Source organism: Takifugu flavidus, chromosome 15 (genome assembly GCF_003711565.1).
Source record: "Takifugu flavidus isolate HTHZ2018 chromosome 15, ASM371156v2, whole genome shotgun sequence".
NCBI lineage: Eukaryota > Metazoa > Chordata > Actinopteri > Tetraodontiformes > Tetraodontidae > Takifugu > Takifugu flavidus.
In genome coordinates, this window is record NC_079534.1 from 9086125 (window position 1) to 9111244 (window position 25120).

At 44.3% G+C, this 25120-nt stretch overlaps 3 protein-coding genes across 21 annotated transcripts in view; 1 reads left to right on the top strand and 2 right to left on the bottom strand.

Moving 5' to 3' along the window:
* Positions 1-17348, bottom strand: part of odr4 (odr-4 GPCR localization factor homolog) — a 47480-nt gene extending 30132 nt beyond the window's left edge. Inside the window, exons 1-14 of one of the 5 annotated variants that reach the window (XM_057057687.1) lie at positions 17194-17348; positions 16697-16796; positions 16354-16461; positions 16133-16225; positions 14858-14964; positions 14737-14773; positions 14477-14620; positions 14283-14378; positions 13297-13344; positions 12114-12233; positions 4174-4282; positions 2085-2288; positions 1710-1769; positions 1487-1614 (exon numbers count right to left, since the gene is read on the bottom strand). In XM_057057687.1, coding sequence (XP_056913667.1) covers positions 1544-1614; positions 1710-1769; positions 2085-2288; positions 4174-4282; positions 12114-12233; positions 13297-13344; positions 14283-14378; positions 14477-14620; positions 14737-14773; positions 14858-14964; positions 16133-16225; positions 16354-16461; positions 16697-16795 — 1296 coding nt within the window. In that variant the 5' untranslated portion in view covers position 16796; positions 17194-17348 and the 3' untranslated portion in view covers positions 1487-1543. Of the gene's footprint in view, positions 1-1486; positions 1615-1709; positions 1770-2084; positions 2289-4173; positions 4283-12113; positions 12234-13296; positions 13345-14282; positions 14379-14476; positions 14621-14736; positions 14774-14857; positions 14965-16132; positions 16226-16353; positions 16462-16696; positions 16797-16926; positions 17107-17193 lie in introns of those variants that run through there. The other 4 variants (XM_057057688.1, XM_057057689.1, XM_057057691.1 and 1 more) reach the window with 4 other exon arrangements.
* Positions 17349-17564: 216 nt separating this feature from the next.
* On the bottom strand, positions 17565-20947 carry LOC130539350 (uncharacterized). Its single transcript, XM_057057652.1, is given in 2 exon segments — positions 17565-19372; positions 19374-20947. Coding segments are annotated over 2 exon segments (3231 nt in total). The 3' UTR covers positions 17565-17715.
* A 2790-nt stretch (positions 20948-23737) lies between these two features.
* tpra (translocated promoter region a, nuclear basket protein) overlaps positions 23738-25120 on the top strand; it is a 56776-nt gene continuing 55393 nt past the window's right edge. For 12 of the 15 annotated variants that reach the window (XM_057057624.1, XM_057057626.1, XM_057057620.1 and 9 more), the window contains exon 1: positions 23738-24029. In XM_057057624.1, the coding sequence (XP_056913604.1) occupies positions 23879-24029 (151 nt within the window). In that variant the 5' untranslated portion in view covers positions 23738-23878. Of the gene's footprint in view, positions 24030-24148; positions 24164-24868; positions 24975-25120 lie in introns of those variants that run through there. The other 3 variants (XM_057057631.1, XM_057057632.1, XM_057057629.1) reach the window with 3 other exon arrangements.

Sequence of the window (25120 nt, forward strand, 5' to 3'; positions counted from 1 at the left end):
GAGTTATAACAGGCAGTGCAACATTTTTACCACAAGTGGATAGTCTAGTTTGATAAATCTTCGATTTAGTGCAACATTTTTATCACGTAGTACCGTTGCGGTAAATTAAACGTTAGTGCAAACACAATATACGGTAACTCGACCTCTCGAAGTAGTGCAAAGCAATAGCAATATAACAATAGCAATATAACAACGTTGTTCAAACGGTTATGTCCATATTCACAGTATGACCAGCCTTGTTAAGTTGTAAACACACAAAAACACGTAAAGCTCACTTTATCAGTTCATTCCTCATCCAGGAATCCCTCGAATTCCTCTTCTTCGGTGTCCGAATTGAACAGTTGTGCGAATACGGCGTCCAACATGGCCGGCTCCGTCTCGTCAAAGTCGTCATCAGGGTCAGTGTTGCTGGTGTTGTCTGGCATTTCAGTGACAATCCCTGCCTTCCTGAAAGCTCGGACCACGGTCGAGACTGATATATCAGCCCAGGCGTTTACGATCCACTGGCAGATAGTGACGTATGTCGCTCGGCGCTGTCTTCCCGTCTTGGTGAACGTGTGTTCGCCTTCCGTCATCCACCGCTCCCACGCAGTTCGCAGTCTAGCTTCGAATGCCCTGTTGACACCAATATCTAGCGGCTGGAGTTCCTTTGTTAATCCACTTCTTGCTTTGTTTCCTCGGAAGCTCCGTTGAGTCTTCTTTACCTGGCGCAGGTTGTCTTGTTGCTTCCTCCACTTCCACACCATTGATTCGTTCACGTTAAATTCTCTTGCTGCTGCTCTATTTCCGTGTTCAACTGCGTGACTGATAGCCTTCAGTTTGAACTCTGCGTCATAAGCGTGTTTCTTGCAAGGAGCCATTTTGGGGTCTTTACAGACAGAAATGGTTTGGGATTGAATTCCTATTTATCGCTCTTACTGCTGTTACTTCGGCCACGCCCACTGACTACGGTAGCAGCGATTAACCAATATTACCGTAATCCATACAAAAGGCGCACCGTCGATTTTTTTAGAAAATTCTAGGCTTTTAGGTGCGCCTTATAGTCGTGAAAATATGGTATTTGGATTTTCTTTTTCAATTTTGACAAGATCATCTGCCTCTTGATTGGATTGAGTGCACCATTTACATGATGCAAATCCAATTTAACAGCTCTGTTTTACATCTAAGTCATGTAAAACCTACCTGAAAGGGCAGAGAGCAAAATCCTATATTCTAATATTATTATTATTATTTCCACCTGTGGAAATGAGAGCATTCCCATTTTGGCGATGCTGCTTTAGATCTGAACTTTGTAGGGTCAAATTACAGATATGCTTTTCCCGTTATATGATGCATCTTTGTCATTGCTTCTCTATCCTGTCCCGACTTGTAGCATAAAATGGCCTGTTCAGGTCTCTGCAACGTGCCAGGAGACAAATGAACTACAAAAGATGTTATTTGAATAAAAATGAAATGAATGATATATTCACTCAAATGAAACTCCAGATTTGTATGCATTTTCACCTGAAAACACTTTATTGAGCAGATTTATGTGATATTACATTTATATGTCACTAAGATAAACCATTGAGACAGCAGTGGCAAGAAGGACAACAGTAGTAGCCATGGCAAAACCTAAAAAGAGATATTAAAAGAGTGCTCAGACAAACGGGCACTAGTTGTGACTTTTTTTTTTAATAGAATCAATACATTTTATAATACATATTTACCAATATAGGTACTGATCTGGCTTCCTGGTTCTTCAACATTTTCCACTGGAGGCTCTAAAACTATAATTTCATAAATTAGTACTCAGTGTCAGTTGCACAACTATAACACAGGTCAAGACACTAATCAGCACAATGATTTAAGGTTCAGTGTCTTCAATGACAATTCAATAGGTAGGACAAAAGACCCAAGATAAAAACATGTATCTTTCAAGTGACTTATCACTTTATCGTAATATGTCAGTAAAACAAATACCAAATATTATTTAATATATTTAAGACACTGGAAATACTATGAAACACAATATGGTTGCATTAATTTGTAAATCATAAATGCAATAATTTGAGTACACAAAAGTAATACTTTATAAATCCTACCTGTCGGAACACTTTTTTCTCCATTTTCAGCTAGAAGTTCCTGTTTAGTGTCTAATTTATCGATGGTAGCATCGATATCCAGCATCTCCTTTAGCCTCTCAATTAGATCAGCCAGCTCTTCATCAATAAACTGGTACTCACATACCATTGCTGGCCATGTCACTTTCATTGGACAGAAGATACGACGAGGGAGACTGAAGTTCTCTTGAAGAATGACATAACGTGTAAGTGTAAGTAAACTTTCTAATTAAAGAGTTTGAAACAACATCATTGCAATAAGTCTCTCTCTCTCTCTCTGAGAATGAGGGTGGTGAGTGTGTCGGCTCCGGGAGTGAGAGACAGATTTCAGCGGTTTTTCCAAACTTTTCCTATATTTGAATCTTTATTGTTACACTGGGTGGTGTTTAATCACATCGGGGAGCACTATTCTGAAATTTCGACCGTTTATTCGCTGCTTTTGGTGAAATTGTTTGGTGGCCATGGTTGCCATGCCAGTCATGGCAGCGGCGCCGGGAGCCTCCGAGCTGGAGGAACTTACCTGCGGACACGGCGTCAAACTCTCTCCACCGGACGATGTGTCTGTGGAGGAGTGTGCGCTGGCTGTGGGGGACATTGTGGGGCACGGAAGTGTGAAGTCCGCGTCCAGGATGAATAAAATGGTGGTGGTGTTTGTGGGTAGCACGGACAAAGCCGATCAACTGGTGGCGGCTGGGGTGGTAATCAACGGTGAACACACACCGGTGCTCCCCCTGTCGAACCCGGCGAAAATGGTGGTGGTGTCCAACGTTCCTCCATTCTTTAAGAACAATATGTTGTTGAGGGAGCTCAGCAGACATGGGCGCATAGTGTCCCAGATGAGGCTAATTCCTCTCGGACCAAGTCCCCGCTGCTGAGGCACGTGGTGTCCTTTAGAAGGCAGGTAGTGATGGTTCTAAATAATACTGAGGAAGAGCTCAAACTGGCTCCTCGTTTCAGGGTGGATGATTTCGATTACACTGTCTTTGTCACTACCGACTCTCAAAAATGTTTTGGTTGTGGGGAGGAGGGCCATCTGATCCGGTCGTGCCCGAAGGGCACGGAGGCTTGCCGGCCAGCTGACCCGCACGTCAGCGCAGCACTGTGTGCGCATAACGGGGACAGAGAGGCCGCGCAAAACGCGCGGAGCGACACGGGCACAACCGCGGAGGTGGAGGAGCCAGCAGGGCCACAGGGGGACCACCCGGGGGACCACCTGGACCTGCAGAATGAGCGTTTCACCGGAGAGATGGTGGAGCAGACGGCTATAAGAATGATAGAGACCGTCCTGGACAATGAGGATGTTGGAGTGGAGGAGAGCAGCCTCAGTGTGGCCACGAAAAGGAAGAGCACGGATACAAAGGTCAACAACGACAAAGTAAAGAAACTGCCCACAGCAGAACCTCACGCACATAGCTTACAGGACGCACGCAGCTCACAAGACGCACACAGCTCACCACACACACGTACCCCACAGGACACACACAGCTCACAGAACACACATAGCTCACAGGACACGCACAGTTTAGACGACACACACAGACCACAGGACACACACAGCTCACAGGAGATGCACGGCACCCCAATGGACACACAAAGTACACAAAGCTCTTTGGTGGGCATACAGGAGGCATCAGCTCATGATGATGACGTAAAGGTGGAGGTACACCCTGGTTACCACTTGGAGAAGATCAAGTGGTTCCTCAGGGTCACGAAGGGGCAGAGGTCTGTACAAGTGGAGGACCAATTTCCAGACCTCCAGCTCTTCCAGGATCATGTTAAGATGTACATGAAGATGGAGGGGTACGGCGAGCCCTGTTTCACCAACCGAGAGACGTACCGCCTAAAAAAAATGCGTTCCCTCTGTCTCTCCGATTGATTTCTTGCCGAACAATATTGAAGGTTTCAAGAGTACATGGTGCCTGAATGACGAACTATGTTTGGTGGAACTATGTTTGTGTTAGATCATGGTTGTTATAATGACAAATAAAATTGAGTTTTGAAAAATCAAATCTCTCTCTCTCTCTCACTCACTCTCTCACTCACTCACACACACGGTAGCATGTATGTGTACCTTTTTTGTCTTTTCCGGTCCCCTTGCAATCCACATCTGATGTCAGCAGCTCATCCAGTATTATTGAAACTCTAGTGGCCAACGTAGAAACTACATCCCTCTTCAGCAACTGTTCAGAGAATGATATATATAAAGAAAATTCTCTTCCTTGCCCTCCTGGGTGGTGCCTCCTTCCTTCAGACTCGGGTCCTCTACCAGAGGCCTTGGAGTCTGAGGGTTCTGCGCAGGATCTTAGCTGTTCCTAGGACTGCGCTCTTTTGGACAGAGATCTCTGATGTGGTTCCTGGTATCTGTTGGAGCCATCTACTCAGCTTGGGTGTTACTACGCCTAGTGTCCCAATCACGACTGGGACCACCGTTGCCTTCATGCCCCACATTCTCTCCATCTCCTCCTTCAGCCCTTGGTACTTCTCCAGCTTCTCGTGTTCCTTCTTCCTGATGTTGCTATCACTTGGGATTGCTACATCTATCACCACCACTGTCTTCCGGTGTTTATCCACCACCACTATGTCAGGCTGGTTGGCCACCACCATCTTGTCAGTCTGGATCTGGAAGTCCCACAGGATCTTGGCCTGCTTGTTCTCCAGCACTTTCGGGGGGTGTCTCCCACCTGGACCCTGGGACCTCCAGTCCATACTCAGTGCAGATGTTCCTGTACACTATGCCAGCCACCTGGTTATGCCGCTCCATGTATGCCTTGCCTGCTAGCATCTTGCACCCTGCTGTGATGTGTAAACATGCTTGTAGCTGCTCTGCCATTGGCTATTGCCTAGCATCTTCCTGTCATCCCATTGGCTAGGAGGGACGTCAATATGTACAGGTATGTGTGTATCCCAGCGTCGTCTTCGTTTAACTTTTATTCGCTATGGACCCCAGGAAAGTGATGGACCGGGATTTATTGTGGGTGTTCGGAAGTTTAGATGGCCATTAGATGGCGGTGTTACCACAAGTGTTAACGTTCGTTGCTAGTAATGACGGCTAATGTAAGATAAGCCTGTACTAAGTTCATTTTGTTCCTGGAGAAGCCTTGCACTGAATTCCTATATTTATTGTGCATTAATCTAATTCTAACATGTTTTGATGCATTTTTCTGATTTATATAAAAAAAAAATGTCCGAATTTTTGGGGGCATGGAACGGATTAGGGTATTTACATGGAAAAAGCGTCTCTACTTACATAATTTTCAGGTTATGAAAGAACTTCCGGAACCAATTAATTTCGTAAGTAGAGGTCCCACGGTATATATATACCCCATCGCAACTGATGGGGTTGAACTACATGAAGGAAACATCACAGATGTGCAGGACAGCTACAAATACCTGGGAATCCCACAGGCAATGGTAACCATGAAGAGGCAGCTAGAAGGTCAACCACAGCTAAATACCTCCAGATGTTAAGGCAGATCCTGAAAAGTCAGCTAAATGGTAAGCATAAGATCCAACTGTGATGGATGTATAAAAACTGTTTATAATATTCCCCATTTGTTGTACGGGTGGGGTTCATGAGGGAGAAGTTCCCGCGAACTGCAGGTGCCCAGCTGATGTTAATTGGCATTGATGTTACTCAACATGGAGAACTCCCGCGGAGACATAAGGAGCGACACACAGCGGGACGGGAGGTTGTTTTTTTCAACTATATGGCCGATTGGCAGCAACCTGATGGACACCTTTCCGCCCAGATTGGATTATTATTCAACGTTTTAATCGTGGACGCCGTCCTTGGATTATACTTTTTTTTCCTTTTGAACTTTTCACTCGTGGAGGCCTCTGGACACACCACTGCGCTTTCGGTTGACATTTATGAACCGCAAACATTCCAACGGTGGGAAACCTACGAATGGCATGCGCTCACACAGCACGGAGGCATCAAGGAACTGTGGTACAGACCTATAATTGAGTGGAGTGTTTTACGGGGGGGAATATGGTGTTGTAATCTGGGTGAAGAATTAATACATTATAACTTTTCACGAATCGAATGGTTGTGTTGGGCGTTTTTAATATATGACATAACATAATGGGGGCTCGTCCGGGATCTAAGCCGCAGAAAATGAGTCATTTGTAGCCTGTTAATATTGTAAAAAGACAACGTTATTGTGTAAGCTGTATTTTGTTTCTCCATCATGACGAAAGTGATTGATTTTCTCGAAAGCCCAACTGTTGCCGGTTTGAGGGACTTGAAAAAGGCTGAGTTGTTAGAGGTCGTCAAGTCTCTAAATCTAGCTGACATGACTCCTACCTTGACTAAAGCTAAGATAGCTCTTGCTGTTGCTCGGCATTATTGTGATGAAGACATTTTTACACGAGCTGATTTAGCTCAGTTTGCCGAACCTGAAGTTTCCGTGAAACCTGACGGTAGCTCCGCCTCCGACATGGAGAGTAAAATCGCGCTCCTCCAGCTAGAGTTTGAACGAGAGAAAGAGCGTGCAAAAGAACGAGAAAAAGAGAGACAGTTTGAGCTGAAAAAATTAAGATTGGAAAGTGAAAGACGAGAAAGAGAGAGAGAGACAGGAGAGGATGGAGAGAGAACGATTGCAAATGGAAAGAGAAAAATTAGAGAAGCAAATTGAATTGGCAAAGCTGGGAAAACCAGATAAGGAAAATACAGGTCACTTTATTGCAAGCAGAGAAGTAAGATTGGTCCCACCATTTGCTGAGCTGGAGGTAGATAAATACTTTCAGCATTTTGAAAAGGTGGCTGAGAGTTTGAATTGGCCCAAAGATTTATTGGCCTTTGATGCTACAGAGTGTTTTACGGGGGAAGGCACAGCAAGCATATTCCGCTTTGTCTATTGATGACGCTGCAAAATATGATGTGGTCAAGAAAGCCATATTGACTGCCTATGAATTAGTGCCAGAGGCATACAGGCAGAAATTTAGAGGCCTAAGAAGAAATGATAATCAAACTCATGTTGAATTTGCACATGATAAGGAAGTGTACTTTGAACGTTGGTGCACATCTCGGTCTGTTGGTGATGACTTCAAACTCTTGAAAGACTTGATGCTGGTCGAAGAATTTAAACGGTGTGTTAAGGATGACATTAAGTCATATCTTGATGGAAAAGATGTCAAGACACTCCATGAAGCAGCAAAGCTAGCTGATGAGTATTCACTAACGCATAAGTCAAAGTATGGGGCCCAGGATAGGCAGTCCACTTCCAAGAAGAATGGTGGTAACCCTGTTGCAGCACACACCACAGATGTAAAAGTCAAAACGACTGAGAACAAAACAAAGCGAGATGATGCTAAGAAAGAAGCGTTTTCAACTCTTACTTGTTACTATTGCAAGAAACCAGGCCATGTCTTGTCCGAGTGCCTACACCTTAAGAAGAAGAGGGAAAGAGAGGCGTCTGCTAGTGGCAATGCTCTAGTGGCGTCTTTGAGGGAAAAGCCTGTTAATGTTGGTTCAGTGGAGCCATCTTGTCCTTTTGATATTATAAACTGTGAGTCGTCTGATCTTCTCAGGAAAGATTTCCTTCCTTTTGTGTCAGAGGGATTTGTTTCTTTAAGTGAAAATTCCACTCCTCAGCCCATTCGAATTCTTCGTGATACTGGGGCTTCCCAGTCACTTTTGTTGAGATGTGCATTGTCCTCCTGTAATGGTGATGACACCGCTACGGGTGACTTCACTCTTGTTCAGGGTATTGAGGGTAGAATTGTGACCGTACCTCTGCATTCTGTGTTCTTGAAGTCAGACTTGGTTACAGGACGAGTGAAGGTGGGCCTCATGGCCAATCTTCCTATTAAAGGTATCTGCTTATTGCTAGGCAATGACTTGGCTGGTGGAAAAGTGGTCCCCTCCATGTGTTTGACTGCTCAGCCGAGTATGGAAGAAGAGTCTAATGTAGATTCTAATGTGTTTCCCTCGTGTGCAGTTACTCGAGCTATGGCCAGAAAGGCTGAAGAAAAGGAGGGCCAGGTGCAATCTAGCACTGTGCTAAATCAGGACGTTGACAAGTTGGGTCGTCAAATAGACCCTGATGAGAATGACTGTCCTGATGAAATGTCAGACACTTTGCTTGAAATGTTGTTTGAACAGGATCGTGACAGTTCACCAGTCAAAGTAACTGAAGATCCCCATGTGTCTGATGCGCTTTCTTTGTCAAGACAACTAATTATGGAGCAAAGCAATGATGCAGAAATTGCTAAATTGAGAGAGGACGCTCTCTCTGAGGATGAAATTGCCAGGGTGCCCGTTGGTTATTACCTGAAAGACAAGGTGTTGATGAGAAAATGGCGCCCTCCTGATATTCCTGCTAGTGAGGACTGGGCAGTTGTCCATCAAGTTATTGTTCCCAAAGCCTACAGGAATGACATTCTCAGTATGGCCCATTGCTTACCACTAGGTGGTCATCTTGGTGTTAACAAGACTGTAAATAAAATTATAAAGCAGTTTTTCTGGCCAGGATTACGTAAAATGGTTGGCAAGCACCAGTCAGATCCTCCTGTGGCTCCTCTGAAACCTATCCCAAGCTTTGGGGAGCCGTTCTCTAAAGTGATCGTGGATTGTGTGGGACCCTTGCCGAGAACTCGGTCTGGAAATGAGTATATGCTAACTATCATGTGTGACGCTACAAGGTTCCCTGAAGCAATTCCACTTCGTAATATCAAGGCGGCTACTGTGTCGAAGGCCTTAATAAAAAATTTTACTGTGTTTGGTCTGCCAAAAGAGATCCAGTCAGATCAAGGTAGCAATTTTACCTCTGGGCTCTTCCAGCAAGTTGTGTATGAGCTGGGGATCAAACAGATCACTTCAAGTGCCTACCACCCTGAAAGTCAGGGATCTCTTGAAAGATTTCACTCTACTCTAAAAACCATGATTCGAGCATACTGCTTTGAGAATGAGAAGGACTGGGATGAAGGAGTTCATTTGTTGCTTTTTGCTGCAAGAGAGTCAGTCCAAGAGTCCCTTGGGATTAGCCCATTTGAATTGGTGTTCGGGCATCAAGTGAGAGGACCGTTAGCCCTATTGTGTGAGCAGTGGACATACAAAGACAAGCATGTGAATCTGTTAGATTACGTTTTGAACTTCAAAGAGAGACTTTACGGGGCCTGCGCCTTAGCTCGGGAGAAGCTCAAGTCAACCCAAAGAAAAATGAAAACTTGGTATGATCGAAAGGCCAGAGAAAGGACATTCAGTCCTGGGGACAAAGTTCTTGTGGTGTTCCCGATGCAGTCAAATCCCTTGCAAGCTCGATTTCATGGTCCATATGTTATCCATTCAAAGGTCAGTGACCTCAACTACCTCGTGTCCACTCTAGACAGAAGGAAGACTAGGCAGCTATGCCATATCAATATGTTAAAGCCTTACCATAATAGGCCAATGAAGGTTGTGTCAGTGGTCCATCAGCCAATTGTTGAGAGCTCCGGGGAGGATAAGGATTGGCAAGATGAGGAACCCCCTGTTAAACCTGACATTATTCCTTGTAAACTGTCTAATTCGGACATACTGCAGAGCCTTTACTTTAAACTGTCTCACTTAGAACCTGCTCAACGAGACCAAATGACTGAATTGATACTCAAGTATAAAAATCTATTTCCAGATGTTCCAAAGAGAACTCAAGTGGCCACTCATGATGTTGATGTAGGCGATGCTCCACCCATCAAGCAGCACCCATATAGAATGAGTCCTGAGAAATGCAAACTTGCTGAAAATGAAGTACGGTACATGTTGGAGCATAACATTATTAGACCATCTCATTCTGATTGGAGCTCACCGTGTGTACTAGTGCCCAAGCCTGATGGTAGCACACGATTTTGTACTGACTATAGGAAAGTAAATGCTGTCAGTAAAACAGATGCTTTTCCCATTCCAAGAGTAGACGATTGTGTAGATAAAGTTGGCCAAGCAAAGTCTCTCACTAAAGTTGACCTATTGAAAGGATATTGGTGTGTCCCACTGACGGATAGAGGAAGAGAAATCTCTGCATTTGTCACACCATCTGGGTTGTATGAATACAATGTTCTTCCTTTTGGAATGAAAAATTCCCCCGCCACATTTCAAAGAATGATCCATTCTGTGGTTCAGGGATTACCCAACACTAGTGCCTACATTGATGATTTGGTTACGGGCAGCAACGCATGGGAATCTCACATCGCTGATGTGGAAAAACTATTCCAGAAACTATCAGAAGCCAATCTTACAGTTAATTTAGCGAAAAGTGAATTTGGCTGTGCTAGTGTCACTTATCTGGGGCATGTGATTGGCCAAGGCAAGGTGGCTCCTGTTGATGCTAAGATCCAGATTATAGCCTCCTATCCTGTTCCCACAACAAAGAGAGCCTTACGCCGATTCTTAGGTATGGTAGGATATTATCGTAAGTTCTGCAAGAACTTTGCCGAGGTAGCCCTGCCTCTGACAAATTTGCTGAAGAAATGTGATAAATTTGACTGGAATGATGCCCGTCGGAAGGCCTTTGAGGAATTGAAGTTTTTATTACGTCATTAACCTGTTCTCAGTTCCCCTGATTTTGGCAAACCATTTGCCTTAGCCGTAGATGCAAGTGATGATGCAGTAGGTGCCGTGCTATTACAAAACAACGAAAGTAATGGTATTGACCATCCGGTAGCCTATTTCTCCAGAAAGTTGAACCGGTACCAGAAAAATTATTTGACTATTGAAAAAGAACTCTTAGCCCTGATTCTGGCCCTTCAACATTTTGATGTCTATGTTTGTACGTGCCAGAAACCTTTTGATTGTATATACAGATCATAATCCTTTAGTGTTCTTGAGTAAAATGAAAAACAAGAATAGAAGGTTGTTAAGCTGGAGTTTAATTCTTCAGGAGTATGACATGGTAATCAAGCACATCAAGGGTAGAGATAATGTTATTGCTGATTGTCTATCCCGCTGTTGAAAAGTATGAAAATGGGATGAATGGATGTACTGGAAATTTTGAGTATTAAAATCAAAATTTCCCCTTTAAGGGGGAAGGTGTGATGGATGTATTACGAATGGCATGCGCTCACACAGCACGGAGGCATCAAGGAACTGTGGTACAGACCTATAATTGAGTGGAGTGTTTTACGGGGGGGGAAATATGGTGTTGTAATCTGGGTGAAGAATTAATACATTATAACTTTTCACGTATCGAATGGTTGTGTTGGGCGTTTTTAATATATGACATAACACAACCCATAGACACCTACGCCCTGCCAGTACTCAGATACCCTGCTGGCATAATACCCTGGCCACTGGAGATAAAAGCCACTGACATCAAGACAAGGAAGCTCCTCACCATGCATGGAGTGTTTCACCCTAAGTCCAGTGTCCTGGGACTGTACATGAAGCCAAAGGAAGGGGGCTGAGGAAGTGTCTGAACTGTCCAGGAGGAACCAACAAGCCTCTGAGAGTACAGCCCCCACTGACCGGCTGCTGAGTGAATGCCTCAGGCAACAAAAGCCCACCAAGGAGGAGCAGCCCGTGGGGCTATCATGGAAGGATAAGCCCCTGCAAGGTATGTATCACCGACAAATTAAAGGAAGTGGCTAATATCGAGAAAACCTACCAGTGCCTGGAAAAGGCCGGACTGAAAGACAGCAGAGTCAATACTCATGGCCAGGGTCTACATACCAGACCCCAGGTGTAGGCTGTGCAGAGACCACCCTGAGACAGTCCAGCATATCACAGCAGGGAGCAAGATGTTGGCAGGCAAGGCATAGATGGAGCGGCATAACCAGGTGAAGGCAAAAGTGGTCCCAGCATTGATTGGGACACTAGGGGCAGTAACACCAAAGCTGAGTAGATGGCGCCAGCAGATACCAGGAACCACATCAAACATCCCTGTCCAGAAGACCGCAGTCCTAGGAACAGCTAAGAACCTGTGCAGAACCATCAGACTCCCAGGCCTCTGGTAGAGGACCCGAGTCTGAAGGAGGCACTGCCCAGGAGGGCGAGGAAAAAAAACAGACAAACATATATATAGATAGATTTAAAAATGTTACCTTTTCAGCAAACTTGGACTTCGTTTTGCTGCCAAGTAAAAAGACTCTGCTGTGTATGGCTCCTCTGATTGACATGCTGCCTCCACACTGCTGCACCAGATTGGTCAATCTTTGGTTTTCCTTTCAAAAAATAAAGGCTTACGTTTACTCTTGCAACAAAGTGGATACACACTGGACACAACAAAGGTGAAAAGATACATTTACAATCAACAAATAAAAATATGTAATAAAAAAAAACTTTGCAAGTGAGCGCCACATAAGAATCCATTCTTAATCATTTTCAAAGACATACAAACTATATGGAGGGATGCAAGATAAAGATGGTGTTTTCCAGTGCAAAACTTAAAAGTATCCTCTCAGTTGTGCAATAATAAGAGGAGAACAGACTCACACAGGGTTCAGACTGAAGAGTACAGCAAGGACTGTCAAGGACTGGAAGCATCAGAGTAGTGCTCCATCTGAGAGCAAACGACTTCAATCTCTTAGTAAAAAGGCCGTTAATAACCCAACCACTTAAGAATGTCAACATATAGTGATCTGGACAACTCCAGACCCTGACATATTCCAGAGAGCTGAAGAAAATAGGAGAACTCCAAGAGTATAATGAAAGGATAGGCCACAGTATGGCTGATACCACTGATATGAATAAAAGAAGGGGCTGTCAACAAGAACATTTACAAGTGGTTGGGAAAAAGTGGATGTTAGCACTGACAGCATATCGGGAAAAATAACATCCGTGCTAAGTGTTAGCTGTACTTTACTTGATCAACCTCATCTTAGGCTTATTACCAAACATAGGTCCCATGGAATCTAGACTGGTAGAATGGTTGTGAACATCCATATCCAACATTGTGATGATAGATGTAGCAATTCCAAATAATATGAAAAATTGGTAAGAACAAAAATATTTAAAAAATTGAAAGGAAGGTGACTTCAGTAAGACTAGAGACTGCACAGAACCCCTAAGGTTACAGGCCTCTGATTGAGAACCTGGATAGATGGACTGATGAGTGGACAAAAAGACAGAGCAGACAGAGTGACATTGAACACTAGTATTTTAAAATGTACATATTGCAATATGAACATTTAAATATACTAGGGTTCAATGTCACTCTGTCATTGAACACTAGTATATTTAAATGTACATATTGCAATATGAACACATTGTTATGGCATAGCTTACCAGTGGAATAAGGAGCTGACCGTTGACTGTTTGTCTTACATTCCTTTTCTGAAATATCAAACATATTTTTATCAACTCATTTTTTAATAAAAATAAAACAGTATTTTTCCAGCCATGTGCAAAATTATTTCAATGACATTTTGTGTTATCTCATATATTAAGGATCAATTTGCTGAAAATTGAAATAAACCACCAAACTGTCAATCTGGATTAGACGTTATAAAATGTAAATCCCTGTCTAGAGACTGCCCCCAAAACGGGTTATATTATAAGTTGTATCGTGGCGTATTAAAACACAATGGATGGAGCTTAGGTAGCACTAGAGGAATTTATTAGAGAACATTGGTGAAGAAAAATTCTCTTTACACAATCAAATGTAGACTAAGCTAGTGGTGGAGCTTGCACATATACAGTTATCCATCCAACTTTGATAATTTGGGAGCACAATCATTACCTCCATCAAAAGAGGTTATGTGATAGAGTGTTTTTGGTTTCTCTTTCATTTAACAAAATAACAAATAAGTTATAAATGGATTGTAATGACATTTTAAGGAAATGTTGATAATGAGTGAAGGAAGGGCTCATTAAATTTTGGCCAAAGCCAAAGGACTTTGATAATAAAGCAAGTTTGTGAGAGGTCTTTGAGTGCTTTTTTCTGGTTGGATATCCCAACTTAGACTAAAACTTAGTCAACGAATCAGTGTTAATCTTTTATTAATCAATAAAAAAACAAAACTATGCTCATATTTCTTGCTGAGATTGAATTAAATGCAAATTGCAATTGTTATGTAACAAGTCCCTGAGGCTTTTTCCTAAGCAGAAGAGCATCAGTCACCATAACTGTTTGAATGTGAATGGTTAATTTTTACTTTCCCTGTATATGCTAATGGTAAAAAGCTCTCTATGAACATCCAAAACACCCACAAAGCTGCACAAGCAGTTAATAATGCAAACCAGTTTTTCTGTGTGGTAAAGATTAAAACCACCTGTCCGCTTGTCAGTTCCATGTCCTCCGGTATCCTTTTACAATCGAACAAACAAAATCCTTCCTGAATCTGGTGTGCCCACACTTTCAGTCCCTCCTGAATAAGAAGAACAAATACGCAAAAGCACATTTTCCTATGAACACTTTCAATGACATTCTTTACAAAATTTTACATGTGAGTGTTGGTGCAACTACCTTAAGGCATGGATCCATGTTTTCAATGCCTGCTCTACTTCCCGACAACGGGAGCAATATGTCCACATTTAGACAACATGTAATCATACTCCAGGCTGAACACACACTTGATTGGTACTTCCAGTCTGCAGACTTCAATGGGCTCTATAATTTAAACTGATATTAAAATGACTGACAGAATGATGCTGATTTTTTCTGTTAAAAGATCTTGTTAAATTTGTGTACACAAAGCTACAACAAAATGATTGCCAATAACTCACCTTGGGATCTTTGATATTGAAAGTTCTGCAGGTTGTTCTGGTGATGTGGAATTCAAGAATAGCTACACATAATATTTGATAGTTCTATGTTCTAAATGAGAAGAATTGCACAAAAGGATACGTTGTGTCCTTGGGGTTGACATGCAGTATGACGTACTCTATGACATCATCATCCGTGGGGACCCAGAGATACTCAGAGGAGATAGTTTTATCCAATTCACAAACTGTCTGCACAGTTCAGATTATGATAATTAGAAAACAACATTCACTGTCTCCTGAATATTAGTAAACTATATTGTTCACTATGCAGATTATTCTCTTATTATTCAATTTTACCTCTCATCTGGAATTTATAATGAATTAGTACACTAAATAAACACATCAAGTGTTTCAATTTCATCAGACTTACTTTCTCAAAAATAGACAAATGGTGTCAAACATCATAATGTGTGAAAATAACACCATAACAAAGCAAGACAAATGAAACTACAGACAAGTTGTCAGCCAAAAAGACGTTGATCCAGTTTGATTTAACACTCTCATGGGCTTCTCCAGCCGAAATGCAAATATTTCATACTGCCCTGCTACTTCGCATAACGACTGAATTACACATAACAAAAAGCTCAGAAACGGCTAGGAAGTGACACTGGCTATAGATATACTTTAGATGACTGTTGTTATTATTGTAACAAATACATTTATTTTTTTTTACCATATGTTGAATTCACAATGTAGCATTAGTGAGCAATATTAACGAGATTAGTATAGTTTAATATTTATATACTATTTGAAAAAACATTCAATGTAAATTTTGGATTGGATAAAAGTGCCATTCTCAACATCATTGAGAGTTGGAGGCCTGATAAGCCAGATGCATTTCTTAACGTAGGTTCTCAACCATCAAGGTATAACTGAGTCAACCAGACTAATGAAAGCTCTTTCACCTCTTGTCCGAGATGGTTGTTCAGTTCTGACTAGTTATTCAGTTCTGACTAGTTATTCAGTCCCTTGATCAATAGTAGCACAAACAATTTCATCTCCCACCAAAGCAGACAGAACCGGAGATATCTCTCAGATTAAAAGGGGAAATGCCTTACAGTGTCTCTCTGATAGGTCCTAATAGGTTCTATTTGTTGTTGCATAGTTTCAGTCACGCTCTTAATCTTGTTCAGATTCAGGGAAATTATGTTTAACATGTGACAAGAGTTTCTTTATATCCCACTGCTGATAGATCATTTTTTAAATAGCATCTGAATTGAAGATTAGGATTTCAACATGCAGGAAACCATTTTACATTTGCTTTCTCTTTTCCTAACCCTATGTGCCAGTCTGTACTGTATTCTTGTAACATTTCAACAACTACAGTAACTGTTTTGTATGTAGGTGTTTGACTTACTAGTTGCAAAGGGGCTAGTATGTCAATGGTACTGGAATCTGTAATAATAAAGACTCCCAGCACAGACAGACCTCCTGGCAGCATTCTTGACACCTAAATGACAAATTACAAGAAAGAGAAGAAGACTTAATCTGAAACCGCTGCTATTACTTCTAAAATATAAGATGTCATGTCAAACAAGACATTTAAAAAAAGGAATGTGATTTAGGATAGAGGCATACCTGTCGACCATGTTCACATACCCACTCCTTGTCCACAAAACCTCTACCTGACTCCTGCCTTTGAGGTGTCTGAGTTGCCATGACTACAAAATCCCTCTGTGCTGAGTTCTGAAATCATTATTCCTTGTTATTATCAATGCCTTTTCACTTCATCTATCAAAATAAAAAATGAGGACTGGAATAAGAGCATGTAGAAATTAGTAATGTGCTTTGCTTTTATTGGGATGGTGTTGATCTAATTATATACGTTTGCTTTAATCGTTAACTGATACCTGTAGTTTGATATTCATACTACGGTAACAGCAGAATAAAACTGCCAGTAAAAAGTACATTTGTACTGTACCTGTCCAATAAGCAGGCCAGTGATTGGACTTGTTGATTGTTCACAGAGTCTAGACAGATATCCCTCCACAACATCTTCTACTATGAATCCACGGCCCATTCTGAAACATGAAGACAAACAATATAAATGCATATAAAGAGCTTCACAAGCACAGTGTATCTCGGTAAATGAGTAGGAAATTTCCTGTAAATTAGTATTAGTCCAAGATCCATCCAGCCATTTTATCTCACCGCCAAATGGATTAATTCTCATCTTGCGTCAGTATTGACGACTTGTGAAAACAATCGATTTAGCAGTATGTACGAAAGGAAATTAGGAACAAAACAAAGAAGAGGCGAGGAAAAAAGCCTCAGAAAACGTCTGTATTGACGAGAGAGAGTGCTTCGTCATCACAGAAAATCTAACCACTTCGTTCTATAGAAGATCTTCTGACGCGGCCTTCATGACATATGGAAACGGCTGAGGTGACGGTTGAGTTCACAAAACATGAAACTTACATTCTACCCCGTTCTGGTATGTCGCCGTATTGAAAAAACAAAGTAAATAAAAACACCTTTTCTTCCTCAATATTATTTCTGTCACCGTTGTCAGTACATAATGCGACGTTTGAGCCAGACCCCGCCTTCTTCCTGGAAAAGTTCTACCTGCTATCTACGGGGGCCGAGCTTGGACAATAATCATAGCAATGAGTTTTAAATAGTTTTCTTCGTGATTTACGTCATTACACATCTGTCACTACAAGTTATGCCCCAAGATAACAAGAATATTAAAATTATCATGACAATAATTATTATTGCTCATTGACATTTAGATTCAGATTCAGATCCTTTATTGTCCCACACGGGGAAATTTACAGTGCAACAACAGCAAGAGCACGCATTTAGAATATTTACTTAAACTTAAAAGATACATCTCCTGGATGCACTGGGACACATCATCAGTGATGTATCCTGGGTTCATAGGGTGTTTCGGGTCTCACAACATCATACACCCTCGCCCAGGCGACCCAGCCGGGGTGATCAAGACCCGGCTTGTGACCCAGTAGCAACCCACGGATCTGCCCTTTTCAGCCACAGCCACCTCGTGGCTCTCTCTGCAGCTTCACTCGCAGCTTTAATGGCCCTCTTTTTGGCTGTCGCTGTGATTCCCAGTCGGCCAAAGGCTTTGCAGAGGGAGCGTCCTGCAAAGCCTCTACAGCCAACTTCTATGGGCTCGTAGAAGGTCCTCCAGCCCCTGCCCCTGCACTCCTCCACCAGCTCCTGATACTTGGCACGTTTCCTTTCGTTGGCTTCCTCAATCCGCTCTTCCCAGGGCACTGTAAGCTCCAGCATGATCAGGTGTTTCGAAGCCTCTGAGGTGATGATCATGTCTGGCCGTAGAGACGTTGTTGCGATGTGCTGGGGGAATAGCAGTTGTTTTCCCAGGTCAACGTGCAGTTGCCAATCAGTAGCTGTGTGGAGGAGTCCCGTTGATATCTGTGGGCCTGCACGAGGTCTCTCTCCAGCTTTTACGAAGGAGATTGCCTTCTTCGGAGCATGATGGTGTTTGCTGGTGCTAATGGCCAAGGCTATGCTCTCAGCCACTGCTTTGAGTACCTGGTCGTGGCGCCAGCGATAGCGACCATCAACCAGGGACTTTGGGCAGCTGCTAAGGAGATGTTCCAGGGAGCCTCTTCCGGAGCAAAGGGAACAGGTGGGTTTCTCACTCTTTTCCCACGCATGGAGGTTTGCTGGGCTGGGGAGGGCATCGTAGACTGCCGCCACAAGGAACCGGACGCGGTGGAAGTCTGCCTGCATGATGTTTGACCAGGTAACTTTGCGCTGTAACGCGCTCTCCCACCTTGTCCATGCCCCCTGCGGCCGGAGTCCCACTGCCCTACCCACTCGCTCTTCCTCCACGCCTGCTCGGACCTCCTCCTGAAGTAGGTGGTTTCTCTCTTTGCCCCGGGCATGGCTGACTTGGGTCTTTGGGAAGTAGCCCAAGCCTGTTCTTCCTATTGCCACGGCCCCAACTAGTGCCTTTTGCCTTAGGCGTGACTCAGCCACATCCACTGCCTTTTCTGCCTTCCACTTCCTTCCTGTCTTCACCTCAATCCCAGCTGATGACACCTTGCAGTCCCTGGAGTCTCTGTACTGTAGAGCTTCTCTTGTGCGTGCCACCTTAAATTCTTCAGTAAGCCCACTGAAGGGTAGCTGCAGGGTGTTACTTGTCCCGTACAGTGCAGCGCTGTTGAGGCTGTGAGGAAGACCCAGCCATCTGCGCAGAAAGCTGCTGATCTTCCTTTCCAAGGATTCCACTGTTGTTACTGGGACTGCATACACGAGGAGAGGCCACAGGACTCTGGAAAGGATGGAGTACTGGTAGATCCAGGCTTTAAATCTACCAGGCAGGCCAGACTTGTCCACCTTAGTGAGCCACCCTCCAAGCTCTTCCGTAGACTTCTGGATAGCAGCAGTGTCCTTCAGGCTGGAGTCAAAGAGCTTTCCCAGGCTCTTGACTGGTTGCTCCGTGATTGATGGAATTACGGTTCCTGAGATTGAGAATCGGAATCTGTCCACCACTTTCCCCTTCTTCAGTACCATGGACCTTGACTTTGTGGGCTTAAAACTCATCCTAGCCCATAGGATGAGTCTCTCCAAACCCTGCAAGATCCACCTACACCCTGGGACTGATGTAGGCTCTTATGGGGGGCTGTCGAACACCTGATCTGGATAGAGGCCCTCTGCACTCCACCTCAGCCGCCTTTACCACCATATTCATCGCCAGTACGAAGAGAACGACGGAGATGGTACAGCCTGTTATTATTCCTTTCTCAAGGCGATGCCAGTCTGAGGTTACTGACCCTGAAGTGACCCTGAGACTGAAGTTATTATAGTAATCCAGAATCAGGTCCTTGATCTTACTGGGAACATGGTGTAGGTGTAGCGCAAGCTCAACTAGCTTGTGTGGGATGGACCCGTAGGCGTTAGTCAGGTCCAACCACAAAACCGCTAGTTCTCCTTTGCTCTCATGGGCCTCTCTGATGAGCTGTGTGACTACACCATTGTGCTCTAGACAGCCGGGGACTCCAGGGATCCCACCCTTCTGCACTGAAGTGTCGATGTAGTTGTTCTTGAGGAGAAACTCGGTCAGTCTTCGGGAGATGATACTAAAAAACACCTTCCCTTCCACACTCAGTAGTGAGATAGTCCGAAACTGGTTGATGTTTTTCGAGTCCTCCTCCTTGGGTATCCAAAGTCCCTCAGCACTCCTCCATTGGTCGGCTACTCTTCCCCTTCGCCAGATCACTTTCAAGGCCTTCCACAGATGCCGGAGAATTTCTGGACAGCGCTTGTAGACGAAGTAAGGTACACCACTGGGGCCCGGGGAAGATGCAGAACGGGCTGCCTTGATGACTTCTTCATCCTCCTTCAAACTAGGCTCTGCCAGCTTGAACTCTGCCGATGGTGGGGCAGGGCTGATGAGCGCTCTGTTGGGTCCTAGGTCTTGACCCCTTAGTGGGTCACTCATGGTGTTTTGGAGGAAGCAATTCACTTCCTCCCTTGAGCACTCAAGTCGGCCACTCCGCTTGTCCCCGAGCAGCTGTTTAGAAAACCGGAAGGGATTGGCAATGAAGGCTGCCCGCTTCCTGGCTCTCTCTCTCCCACGCCTCCTGTGCCACTCTGCTCTGCGGAGAGTTTTCAACTTCTTCCGCAGGATGATATACAGCTCTTTTAAAGCTTGCTTGTCCCCATCAGAAGCTCTCTTGAACTGTTTCTTGAGGGTTCGCAGCTCCTTGCGCAGTTGATGTATCTTAAAGGACCTGCGGTTCATGGTGTAAGAGGTGGTCTCAGTGTTGCCCTTCTCGATCCGTCCAAATCTTTCTGAGCCATAGCTAACGATGATAGTACTCATCGCCTGGAGTCTGCTGTCGACATCTCCTTTGGCTGTGGCTTGGATGATGTTGGACACATCCTCATCAAACTGCAGCCACTCACTCCGTCTATTTGCTCGGGGCCACTTAATCCGCTGCTGTTGAACTACTCTGTTAGGGTTGGGAGGCTCCGGTACGTGGAGGGACTGGGATCTGTGGGTTGCCTCCTGTCCGGGCTCCTCCTGCGTCTCACCAGGTCCAGGACCTGTGCGTTGCACCTCAACCTCCCGCTCCAGACATTTCATTCTGGCCTGATGGATCTTTAAGCCACGCTGGTTCTTGCACAGCTTGCTGCAGATACACGTTACTGTCGTCGTCATTTCCATTGCAGGGGTCATTAACGTTAGGTCCGTCCGATTGGAGATCTCATCCTCCCCCCCTCTCGGGATCTCCTGGGGGTGTTTCTCTGTAGGGCTTTCCGTAGCTTGTTTGGTTTCCTTCTTGCGAAAGATACCGGCTGGGGTGCTAACCCATACTGTCTCGGGTGCCGTCTTTCCGAGCTGCCAACTGTCTTTCCAGTAGTCGACCAAACTGTTCTTGGTTGTCACCTAGTCTATAGAATATACAAAGAGGATGTATATTTACAATAATCCAGATAAATGGATACTCGGCCTCTGTATACCTGTACATAGTACAGAGGGTGAATACAATATACATATCAGAATATATAATATTCAGATTGTGCTAGCGGGTGTTATGTTTATTGTGCAGTCTGACAGCAGCCGGCAGGAAAGATCTGCGATACCTCTCCTTCACACAGCGAGGGTGGAGCAGCTGCTCACTGAAGGAGCTGCCCAGTGCTGAAAGGTGTCCTGTAGGGGGTGGGACGTGTTGTTCAACATGGATGACAGCTTAGCCATCATCCTCCCGTTTCCCACCACCTCCACCGAGTCCAGGGGACATCCCATGACAGAGCTGGCCCTTCTCACCAGTCTGTCCATCCTCTTCCTGTCCCTGTCCGTGATGCTACTGGACCAGCAGACTATCCCGTAGAAGATGGCTGATCCCACCACAGAGTCATAGAAAGTCCTCAGGAGGGGTCCCTGCGCCCCAAAAGACCTCAGCCTCCTGAGCAGGAACAGTCTGCTATTGCCCTTCTTGACAAGGGCGTCTGTGTTGTGTGACCAGTCCAGGTTATTGTTTAGGTGAACACCCAGGTATTTGTAGGACTCCACCACGTCAACATCCGTTCCCAGGATGTTCACTGGTGCAGGCGGGGGGTTGTTACGCCTGTGGAAATCCACCACCAGCTCCTTGGTTTTGCCAGCGTTGATCTGGAGGTTGTTCCGCAGGCTCCAGTCCACAAAGCCCTGAATAAGTTCCCTGTACTCCGTATCGTCCCCATCAGTGATGAGGCCAACAGCAGCAGAGTCATCAGAGAACATTTGGAGGTGACATGAAGATGTATTGTATGAGAAGTCCGCGGTGTAGAGGGTGAACAGGAAAGGAGCCAGAACTGTTCCCTGCGGGACACCAGTGCTGCAGAGAAGCCGATCTGACTGGGAGCCCTTCACCCTCACAAACTGTGGTCTTTGTGTGAGGTAGTCCAGAATCCATGTTGTAGGTGGTGATCCACCCCAGCTACCTGCAGCTTGTCCCCCAGCAGCCTGGGCTGGATGGTGTTGAATGCACTGGAGAAATCAAAAAACATGATCCTCACAGTGCTTCCAGCCTTCTCCAGGTGAGTGAGGGCGGTGTGGAGGAGGTAGATGACGGCATCGTCCACCCCGATGCTCGGCTGGTAGGCGAACTGCAACGGGTCCATGAAGGAGCTCACCAGTGGCCGCAGGTGGGCGAGGATGAGTCTTCATCAGATGAGACGTCAGAGCTACCGGCCTGTAGCTGTTGAGCTCCTTGGGGTGCGGTGTTTTCGGCACTGGGACGATGCAGGACGTCTCCCACAGCTGTGGCACTCTCCCCAGCTTCAGGCTCAGGTTGAACATGTGACTGAAGATCCCACACAGCTGGTCTGCGCAGGACTTCAGGAGCCTGGAGCTGATGCTGTCCGGACCTGTCGCTTTCCTGGCCCTGTTCTTCTTCAGGGCCTTCCTCACCTGGTGTGGTGTGAGGGACAGGCTGGAGCAAGGAGGTGTTGGTGGGGGGGATGGGCATGGGCCAGGGTGTGAAGTGTCGGGAATGTATGGGCTGAAGTTCATGAGAGAGGGGGAGGGGGGACAGGAGGAACAATGGATTGCGGGCACAGACAGTGGCGGGGGTAGCAGCAGAGGAGACTGGGCTTATTGTTTTATTAAAATGATCTAAATGGAGTCAGTGTGTGAATAATGAAAAATACACATCTTCACACGGCGGGGTTCATACTGACAATAATTTTGATGTTAACTGAAATCTATCTATACCGGTGAAACTCATTTTATTAATTTTTCCCCATTCAGTTTTGAATTATATTGTTAAAAAAACCTTTAAATTGTCATATCATCCAATCACAGCGTATATTAAATATTGCATTATATTTATTAACCCCTTTATGGTGTTCAGATCCATGTTGGAAATATGTTGTGCTTCTCCCACATATAATAATTGCTTTTTGTTTGTATTATTATTAGAAACTAAAAAAAAAAAAAATGAGTAGGACATTAATTCATAAATGTGAAATGTGAACTGGCCAAGGATATTATTGCCTATATGATTGTGATTCTTGTCCCTATTTGGGTGTTGGACCATGGATCTATTAAGAGAGCTGGATACAGAAAGCGACCCTTTGAAACAAAAAACCCCAAAATACTGGCCAAACCTTACTACTGCAAACAGATCCGAGCCTGGCCGCACGTTCATGTATGACCATCCAGTAGTGAATCGAGGCTCGCGACAATATGCTATTATATATTACAAATGTTAACGAAGTCATTTGTCTTAGCCAACTAGCGTTTTATTTAGCTTGCTAGTAAGAGTATAATCACATAAAACTAAATTGGATATATTTTTACATTACAAAACATATAAATATTTTCCCACTTTCACGTCTATTAACACACATGTAGGCAACGCAAGAGAGCATTTTTGACTTATTGTGGGAATCTTTCTGCAGACGATGAGATCTAGAGCTGAAGGCTGGTGGAAAGGGACGAGAACATAAGTGTACCGTAGCTAACAAAGCGGCTGAAGTCCACCTCCACTCATTTAGTTCTTCTTCTACGTCGATGACTGTAGCGGTACAAGCATCGACGTAGAAGAAGAGTAGAAAGCGAAGAAGAAAAAGAAGCTGCAGCGTCATTCGCCGCTTGTAGCTTCTTGGTGGGAATTTGTAAAAAATGACTTCTATTCTGCTACATTTCCTAGAAAGGGCTGAGTTTAACAAATTATCGAAAGGCGTCCAGAGTAAGCTGGAGAAGATTGTAACAACGCTTCAGAATTCTAATGAGTCACTGAAGAATCAGCATGAACGCTTAAAAGCCGACGGTGGTGGGTAGCTGTTTTCCCTACAATTTGCAATTCTTGAGAAATCGTGGCGCATGGCATACTGTGGTGCCAAGATGTCTACTCTGAAAACGATGCCGGGATCCCAAAGTGTTTGGTAGTGGTAGGCTAAAATAGTGGTATGTACCGATCGCTAATGCTGACGTCCATCGTTATTTTAGCGACACGTACCTGTCTGTAGCTCACACGTCTGTTTTTAAGCTACTATGGGGATATTTTGATTTAATTTAATGGACATTTTGGAATTTATAATGTGGACAGTAAGCCACAATACACATGGCTACCTCATTATACCACCGTTTGACCTATTAACATATTTTGTTTTTATAATAAAGGATTCTTGGTCTAAATCCGGATCCCCTTTCTTCTAGGCGTAGTATTTGACAACTTGTTTTGATATATATATATATATTCTAATTATAGTCGGGCTTTTAAAGCAGTTTCTCAAAGACCGCTGCTGATTTTCCTCTAGAGACTGTACTTAACACTTTACAGGGCTCGGTCTTCTTTTTCTCCGCCAAACTACTGAGGGACGACATATTGAGACTGAGTTGCCGCGTTTTTCGTATTTGGTATACTGTTGTCGCGGCAAAGGCATACCAAATAATTGTTCACATTAAGTCTAAATTGTACATGAAATTGTAACAAAACTGGTCCACAGTAGCGCCATGCCGCTTTAAAATAGGGGCCTGTGAGACACGGGCAGGTGCGTGCCGGTAAAATAACGAGAGACGACTGTGAGATCGGTATATACCACTGTTTTGGGTGCAACTTTGGGATCTCGGTGCTGCTTTCATGCGACGCTAACTGACCGGTATAGTTAAGGCAATCAGCAAGGAATGCCACGTCCATTGGCTCTACGCAACAGGCCAATCGATCTCTGTAAATGCTTCTTTCTTGTGGAAGTGACTTTATCCACCAACCTTCTCGGTACTGACGTTTTGCACGTGTTATTGTTAACTTATGTACACATGTCCGTGGTCCATTGATTCTGGTAGTTGAATCATAGCAACTGGACTGTTTGAGTTACATGAAGAAGTTTCACCTCTCATCCAAGAGGTTTCATCAGTTCTAAC